This window comes from Engraulis encrasicolus, chromosome 16 (assembly GCF_034702125.1).
Source record: "Engraulis encrasicolus isolate BLACKSEA-1 chromosome 16, IST_EnEncr_1.0, whole genome shotgun sequence".
NCBI classification, from domain to species: Eukaryota; Metazoa; Chordata; class Actinopteri; order Clupeiformes; family Engraulidae; genus Engraulis; species Engraulis encrasicolus.
This window is the reverse complement of record NC_085872.1, coordinates 50,505,306-50,514,760: the sequence shown is the minus strand read 5'-3', so window position 1 is coordinate 50,514,760 and position 9,455 is coordinate 50,505,306. Positions and strand designations below refer to the sequence as shown.

General features: G+C 46.5%; 1 protein-coding gene across 1 annotated transcript in view; it reads left to right on the top strand.

Annotated features, from left to right (window-relative positions):
- LOC134465896 (retinol-binding protein 1-like) overlaps positions 1-9,115 on the top strand; it is a 9,685-nt gene extending 570 nt beyond the window's left edge. Inside the window, exons 2-4 of the mRNA XM_063219786.1 lie at positions 1-132; positions 5,665-5,766; positions 8,447-9,115. The exon at positions 1-132 is cut by the window's left edge and continues 47 nt beyond it. Coding sequence (XP_063075856.1) covers positions 1-132; positions 5,665-5,766; positions 8,447-8,500 — 288 coding nt within the window. The 3' untranslated portion in view covers positions 8,501-9,115. The remainder of the gene's footprint in view (positions 133-5,664; positions 5,767-8,446) is intronic.
- The last annotated feature ends 340 nt before the right edge of the window (positions 9,116-9,455 follow it).

Below are 9,455 nucleotides of genomic sequence, written 5' to 3'. Positions count from 1 at the left end.
AAGGACATCAGCCAAGACGGTGACCACATCGTCATCAAAACCCTCAGCACCTTCAAGAACTACATGATGGACTTCCATGTCGGCAAGGAGTTCGAGGAGGACCTGAGTGGAATCGATGACAGGAAATGCATGGTAGGTCACCATCACCACCACACCACACAGTCCGTCAGCATCTCAGGACTGCTAAACGTAGGCCTAGATGCTGTGTCCAGGGGCGTAGCAGCAAAGTTGGCTCCTATGTAGACCCCCCTTTCCTGGTGAACCAGATAGACCCCCCCAGCCATAGTATTTCTTCCCACTGTATACCAGACTGTGTGGGGGCCCTCTAGGCCAGTGTTTCCCAACCTTTTTTGTCTCATGTACCCCCCGAGCCTTTTCGTTGCACCATGAGTACCCCCTAAACTCATATTTTACATCACTTTTTCTATTCGACTGTGACTATGCTCCATGCATTTGTTAAAATGACATTTTCCCAAGAACCCCCTGCAGTGTGCTCGCGTACCCCTAGTGGTACACGTACCCCTGGTTGGGAAACACTGCTCTAGACCCTGGTAACTCAGTCACATTTTAACCCCCTTGAACACCTCTGGCTGTGTATTCAGATGGGGCACTTCGGGCCTGTATGTTTTAGTGCGTTATTAAAGGAGAAGTCCAGTTTTTTGAACAGTAAGGCCATTTTCTGAGTGGTCTGCAATGTTTTAGAGTCCCCCTCACCGTTTATTTCATGTTTGCTGCAGTCTCTGTTATTTGGCTGATTTGGATTTGATCTCAACCAGCTTTAGAATGGCCGTCTATGAGCACCTGCAACTCTGTTCTTAAAATCACCTTAAACATTTGTTTTCGAAAGTCTACAGCTCACAAAGTGGTTCACTAGCAGTCCCTAACAAGTTTCAAGGCGAAATATGGCTTCTGTCATTTTTTATTTGCCATTTTGTGAAAGAAAGTGAAAGTGAAAGTGAAACTTAATTTACAAATTGCTACATAAAACACACATAAAACACGACAGATGCCATATTTCGCTACAAAAATTGTTAAGGAACACCAGTGAATACTGCTGAACACTTGCTGAGTTGCATATTCTTGAAAACAAATGTTAAAGGTGATTTTAAGAACAGAGTTGCAGGTGCCCATAGACGGCCATTCTAAAGCTGGTTGAGATCAAATCCAAATCAGCCAAATAACAGAGACTGCAGCAATCATGAAATAAACGGTGAGGGGGACTCTAAAACATTGCAGACCACTCAGAAAATGGCCTTACTGTTAAAAAAACTGGACTTCTCCTTTAATACGCCATACACACTAAAGCATGAAGACTGAAGTGCACAAGTGCACCATTTGAGATCCAGAAAGGGAGGAGGCCAGTAAAAGTAAAAGACCTGTTGAGGGAGGGTCTCTAGTTAAGTTTAGTTTAGTTAAGTTTAGTTTAGTTTAGTTTATATTTATTTAAGTTTATCTTTAAGGGTACAGTGTGTGGGATGGTGTTCAGAGCAGGTATTGCAATCATGCTGCTCATTCAAACTGTGCTGCCTATTGGCAAATTTGATGTTTTCATGAATATTTACAAAGTTATAAACTATGTTTTATGACTATCACCAAAGCAGCTAGAAATGTCTCTTTCTGGAAATTGAAAATGCATGTTTGAATGGGCAGCATGAATTCTGTAAATAAACTACTCAACATTACACAGTACACCTTTAAAGGGACACTGTGCAGGAAATGGTCAAAAGGGGTACTGCAACTATGCTGCTCATTGAAACTGGGCTGCGAATTGCCAAATTTGATCTTTACAAGAACGTTTTCTAAGTAATAAACAACTATTTTCTAGTATGGTCCAAGTAGAGTCATTTTTGCTGCTAAAAATAGCTATTTTTGGAAATTCAAAATGGCGGAACATGGAGAAGATTTTGGGTGCACTTCAACAATAAACACCCAGCACTTAAGTGCTGCTGTGGCGGAGCCAGTCTGTTTTTTTTTTTTTTTTTTAAAGGAACCCAACCTGAGCCGTGGTACTTTGTGACACCCCCTTTCATGTATGAAAAGTGCAATTTCCCCAGTCATAATGAATACTTAGAATTTGATGGTGGTAGTAAGTATTCATGAAAAAGGTAACATTAGGGAATGGGCAGCATGAATTCTGGAAATAAACAACTAAAAATCTCACACAGTGTCCCTTTAAATAGGCTATAGTAATACTGTAAGGTAGAGCAGTGCAGGCTCTACATCACAGCACAGTGGGACTGTTATGTGGGCCACATTTGCTATTTATTTACATCTGAGTGTGTCTTGTGACTGGCCTGCTGTCCCTGGAGCACAGCAACCTTTAAGGCCACTAACTCCTAGTGAGAGACTGTGGTAAGCACAGAGCAGCACAGCACAGAGCAGCACAGCACAACACAGAGCAGCACAGCACAGCACAGCACAGCACAGCACAGCACAGCACAGCACAGCACAGAGCAGCACAGCACAGCACAGCACAGCACAGAGCAGCACAGCACAGCACAGCACAGAGCAGCACAGCACAGCACAGCACAAAACAACACAGAGCAGCACAGCACAGCACAGCACAGCACAGCACAGCACAGGGCAGCACAGCACAGCACAGCACAGCACAGCACAGCACAGCACAGCACAGCACAGCACAGCACAGAGCAGCACAGGGCAGCACAGCACAGCACAGCGCAGCACAGCACAGGGCAGCACAGCACAGCACAGCACAGCACAGGGAAGCACAGCACAGCACAGAGCAGCACAGCACAGCACTGCTCAGCAAAGGAAAGCACAGCACAACACAGCGCAGCAAAGAGCAGCACAGCACAGCACAGCACAGCACTCCACAGAGCAGCACAGCACAGCACAGCACAGCACAGCACAGCACAGCACAGGGAAGTACAGCACAGCACAGCACAGCACAGCACAGCACAGCACAGCACAGCACAGCACAGCACAGCACAGCACAGCACAGCACAGCACTCCACAGAGCAGCACAGCACAGCACAGCACAGCACAGCACAGCACAGCACAGCACAGCACAGCACAGCACAGCACAGCACAGCACAGCACAACACAGCCTACTGATCTCCCCGTGCCCTTCTCCACAGAATAGCCAATTCATAGCTACAGTGCCTGAGGCTCATTGGTTTAAGTAGAAGAACTTACTTTCAGTTTTTTCCCTTGTATAATATGATTAACTTCTGTGTGTGTGTGTGTGTGTGTGTGTGTGTGTGTGTGTGTGCGTGTGTGTGTGTGTGTGTGTGTGTGTGTGTGTGTGTGTGTGTGTGTGTGTGTGTGTGTGTGTGTGTGTGTGTGTGTGTGTGAGAGAGAGAGAGAGAGAGAGAGAGAGCTCAATAGGTCAGATAAGCTTTTGCTTTTTTTAGTAACACCCTCAATCTGTGGTTATTTTAATTCCTGCTTTTAACATGGAAATGGCAGCACTTTTGTTGTTTTAAGGGTGCACTGTGTAGGATGGAGGTCAGAGTAGGTATTGCAACTATTCTGTTCGTTGAAACTGTGCTGCCTGTTGCCAACATTTTCATGAATATTTACTAAATAACCAGTAGTGTAGTCTACGTAGAACCCAGGTATAAGCAGTATACCCACCTAAAAATTTCAGAGATTTCAGTATACCCACCTAAAATTGATTGATCCATTATTTTGACTAGCACAAATATATACAGTATACCCACCTCAAAAACTGCTCAAATATACAGTATACCCACCACAAAAAAAGTAAACTACACCACTGTAAATAACAAAACAATATTTACTAGTTTGACCAAAGTACAGTAGGTTTTGCAGCTAAACATGTCTATTTCTGGACATTCAACATGGCTGACAGGGAGAATATCCCCTTTTCATGTATGAAAATTGCATCTTTCCCAGTCATAATGAATACTTGGAATTTGATGATGGTGGTGGTAAGTGTTCATGAAAAGGGTAACATTTGTGAATGGGCAACATGGATTCTGGAAATAAACTAGGCCTAATTAAAATATTACACTGTGCACCTTTTTATTGTTTAATCAGAACAGCATTCAGGAGAGACTTTGACTTGGTAGGGGATATACGTACAAGAGACTATACCTATGTAGCCTACATTTTTATCACAAACCATTTTACTGTTGACCAGGAAACTCATTTTCCAGCGATAGTCTGTAAGGCTTTTTCATCTTGTCCAGTCTTGCTGCCATTTTCTGTTCCCACACTCTCTCTCTCTCTCTCTCCCTCTCTCTCTCTCTCTCTCTCTCTCTCTCTCTCTCTCTCTCTCTCTCTCTCTCTCTCTCTCTCTCTCTCTCTCTCTCTCTCTCTCTCTCTCCCTCCTCTGTCCCCCAGTGCCCCCTCTCTCCCTCTCCCTCCATCTCCTCTACTCCCCCTCTTCCTTCTCGAGGCTCTCTATCTGTTTTCCTCTTTTCTATTGTCTGCTGCTGGCGACTAGTTCTGCCTCAGTTCAACAGCAACAGAAGCAGCAGAAAACTCATTTAAGACGGCCATCTGAAGTGGCAACACTGCATTAACCACGAACAGCACGCACACACACACACACACACACACACACACACACACACACACACACACACACACACACACACACACACACACACACACACACACACACAGGCACATGCCCACTACCGGTCTACTGTTTGTGTGTGCTCTGTTTGTGTTGGCACCTTGCGGAGTGGCGTTGTCTTGTCTTCGCTGGTGTCCTGCGTAGGCTGCCCCCTTTGTTCACCTGGTGGTGAAATGGCCTGTGAAATGTGGACAGGCACCACACACACACACACACACACACACACACACACACACACACACATACAAACACACACACACAAAAGCCAGCCCACAATCACACACGCGCACACACGCGCACACACACACACACACACACACACACACACACACACACACACACACACACACACACAGCTCTTCATAAGCCATGCCAGTGAGCGATCAGCTTTTTAATTAACTAGGCTGGAGCCTCGCCGCAGCAGCGTCTCTCAGCGACGTCGCCACTCTAGCGTGTTGTCATGCCAGCACCATCACCACCTCACTCACCACCACAACCATCACACCACGGCAACCACCACTCCACACCTCACCACGGCAACCACCACTCCACACCTCACCACGGCAACACCACCTCCTCCACCCCTCAGCCCTCAACCTCACCTTAGCTCCCCACGCTGCTGCATGTAATTGGAAATATGAATCCCATTAATGCAATGCTTACATCTTACATGTCGTCTTTGTGCATGTGTGTGTGTGTGTGTGTGTGTGTGTGTGTGTGTGTTTCTTGGTTGTGTGTTCAAGCGTTGAAGTGTGATGACTGTTAGGCCTATTTCAGTTGGCCTCAGTGTGTGTGTGTGTGTGTGTGTGTGTGTGTGTGTGTGTGTGTGTGTGTGTGTGTGTGTGTGTGTGTGTGTGTGTGTGTGTGTGTGTGTGAGAGAGAGAGAGAGAGAGTGAGAGAGTGAGAGAGTGAGAGAGGGGGGAGGAGAGCGTGTGTCTGCGTGATGTGTAATTTATGATGTGGGCTGTTGTTTTGTTGTTTTTTTTTGCTCTGCCTGCCTTTAGGTGTCTTGTGTTTTTCTGAGATTTTGTGTCAGAGCCGTGAGCACAGGTTGACCTTACCCCATAATGTGTATTCTTCCCCCCTCACCCCCCCAGACCACCATCTCGTGGGAGGGCGACAAGCTGGTGTGTGTGCAGAAGGGCGAGAAAAATGGCCGTGGCTGGACCCACTGGGTGGATGGAGACGAGCTGCACCTGGTGAGTTTCACATCACACGTAGCAGAGGCTTTCATCCAAAGCAACTTACTGTGTTGTACAGGGTATGGGTTACAGTCCCTGGAGCAGTGGGGTTAAGTTAGGTGCCTTGGTCCAGGGTATGGGTTACAGTCCCTGGAGCAGTGGGGGTTAAGTTAGGTGCCTTGGTCCAGGGTATTGGTTACAGTCCCTGGAGCAGTGGGGGTTAAGTTAGGTGCCTTGGTACAGGGTATTGGTTACAGTCCCTGGAGCTGTGTGGGTTAAGTTAGGCCATGGACACCTCAGCCATGGATGGAGATGTAAGGAGGACTGGTAAGGGTGTGATTTGAACCTGCAACCCTCTGATCTTAGGGCCACCTCCATAACCATTAGGCCACGGCTGCCACATACGAGGTCATGGCTTCCCCAGAGTCCACACCTGTAGCGGTGGGCAGCAACAGAGGGGTGTGGGGTGGGGGCTCATCTGTCCAACTCAACCAGGTGATACTTCAACATGTATTAATTAGGCAGGTAAAACAAAGTCATTTGGTATATTATATGTGGAACTGGGTTTGAACTAGTGAGTCCATTTCACCTATAGGCTAAGTGGTGGGGGTCCTCCTTTCCTCCTTTTTTTAAAAAAAGACACCATATAAGCTTTTAGTGGAACACTGACTATATCTGCATTGAAAGACAAAACAATCTGGAGGGAGGGTGGGGGAGGGTATTTTAAAAAAAGACACCATATAAGATTGAATTGAAGTAGCAGCAACAGCAAACAGCATGAACATCTCTATAGGAGGTCTTGTAGGGGTGGATGGATTCAGCTGAATGGATTGATTTTCCTATGCAGGTGAATTGTTCATCCTTGCGAGCTTTAGCAATTCATTCCAATGTGATGTACAGTGTTATATGTAGCATGTGATGAGCCTTTCCACAGCGCAGCACAGCACAGCTTAGCGCAGCACAGCACAGCACAGGACATCAACTCACTACCACCTGCCGCTTAGCTGCAGACGCACTGTTTCCATATTTCACTTAGTATGCTGGCCATGAACAGAACATACCACATGTGGCGTGTGTGTGTGTGTGTGTGTGTGTGTGTGTGTGTGTGTGTGTGTGTGTGTGTGTGTGTGTGTGTGTGTGTGTGTGTGTGTGTGTGTGTGTGCGTGTGTGTGTGTGTGTGTGTGTGCGTGCGTGTGTGTGTGTGCGTGTGTCTATATGCTTTGCTATCACATTCAGATGACTGTAATGATGCTCTTGCGTCCACATGATCATGTGTGTAGGCTGGCTCAGGTCATTGGAGATCATTGTGCTCTCGCATGATTGGAGGGAATGAGCATCTCAGATGGGAGTTGTGTGTGGACAGGGCCGATGACAGCTTTTGCCAGGCCTAGGACAAACTAATCTGAAAGGGCCCCCCTACCCTATACATACCCCCACCCCCTGTCGGCGGGCCTGCGTGCAGAGTTTTATATAATGTAGAAGTAGAAGTACTCTAGTTACAAATGTAATTATAACCCTAGTGATATGCTGTTACATGGTTACAACTATGTTATATCATGCTACTTGCGTTGTAATTACATTTGTAAGATTACTTCTGCTTTAGTGATATGCCAAGTGATATAATATTACATGTTTACAACTCTATGATTTCATGCTATTAGTGTTGTACTTCTGCTGTATACAACTCTGCATGGGTGTGGCCTGCGTGTGGTGAGTAAAGGAGCTGCTGCTGTTGTGGCTCCTGCTGCTGTCTCATACACTATACGGGAGCTCCCCCTGCTGGCTGATAATGGAACTGAAGTCAGAGCAGCAGTGATGGGGGCCAATCAACTACTGATGTAAAAGAGAAAACTTTGGGTGTGCTTAAAAAAAAGGGAAAGGAACTGTCAACTTAAAACAAAAAGGAGAAAACTGCACCCCTAAGCTCAGTCTCATTTTTATTTATCATTCCACCATGTCCAACAGCAAATGTGTTGTAGCCCTTAAGCCATTCTCAGTGCACCATGGTGGTGTAACTAATAACAATGAGACTGAGCTGGCTCTGCTATGCCTTTATGTTTACTGAATGATCATGTTCCACTGTGCTAGTGTGTGTACTGATCCCGCTTCTGGTGTGTTCTGTGTGTGTACTGACTGTAGGGATGGGAATCGTTAAGAATTTCACGATTCCGGTTCCCTTATCAATTCTTCGAAACGATTCGATTCCTTATCGATTCTCTTATCGATTCTCTTATCGATTCTCTTATCGATTCTCTTATCGATTCCCATTTGTGGAAATTAAATAAACTATAAACTATCTATATAGACGAGTTTTCATAGACCAATTACAATGAAAGTTTGCATATGTAGCCTTTGATTTTGCTTCTATTAAATTAGTAGCTGGAATCCACCAAGTGGCAAAGTTACAGGTGTGTGCCACGTTCATGCTTGGAATCGATAAGAGAATCGTTAAGTAAACTGCCAAGCGATTCCATGGAATCAAGACGCACGGAACCGATTCTCAGCAGGAACCAGTTTTCGATTCCCATCCCTAACTGACTGTGGTTCTGCTGTGTTCTGTGTCTGTACTGATCCCAGTTCTGCTGTGTTGTGTGTGTGCTGATCATGGTTCTGCTGTGTTGTGTGCGTGTGCTGATCATGGTTCTGCTGTGTTGTGTGCGTGTGCTGATGGTGGTTCTGCTGTGTTGTGTGTTCCCAGGAGCTGAGAGTGGAAGGGGTGGTGGCCAAGCAGGTCTTCAAGAAGTCCACCTAAACACACCTGTTGCCATGGCAGCACAGCACCAGCGCCAACAGCGGTCCAACGCAGACACACACACACACACATATTCCCTCTCTCCCTTTCTCTCTCTCACACAAAAAGGTAATATGAACAGCTCTGGGCAAGGCTGCAGTTTCAAATCCATACTTGATGATCAGGCCTTAACCAACAGCATGAGCTTACACACACACACACACACACACACCCACCACCATGCTGTCAGTGAGAGGACTGGACCTATCCCCTGCAGCCGACCACATGGGAAGCTCATGGGCTGGTCCACACTCACTTTTTTAACTTCTGGATTTGGGGAAGACAAGCGGGCGGTTGTGTGCATAACAACACTTCCTGCCTTGTGTCTCCTCTTGCCCATCGTTTTGTTTTTGTTTTTGTTTTGTTTACGCCGCACCCCTGCATGTCAACAACGTGTGGTTTGCGTCACTAGTTAGTGTTGAGCAGGTGTGAAGCCAGTTGTAATGTGTCACTTAGCTAGAGCAAAACCTCCTGTTATGTTTTAGTGCCTCTTGCAGAAAAGTGCGATGACGAGTGGTGACAACAACAACGACACGAGATCGTAGCACGGCAGGAGAAACAGCCATAGAGAACAGCAGCGCGTAGAAGAGAGAGGGAGGGAGGGAGGGATGGTGCGAGGGAGAGAAGGACAGAAAGAAGAGAGACTGGGAGGGGGTAGTGCCGTGGTGCTGGCTTCTGCTTACAGTGTTGGCAGCTGGGGAGATGCATGAAGTGGGGGGTACTAGGGGTAAGTTTCTCGACAGTGTCGTTGCTATTGAAATTAGCAACTTCGTTAGTTGCAATGCATTTTCCCATTGGCAATTTGCTAAGTTGCTAACTGGTTAGCAATGACACTGTTGAGAGACCAAGTCCTGGGTTAGCCCAGTGGTGTGGTGTCGGGCCAGCAGTGAGCTCCGGACGGCAAAGCCAAAGCCAA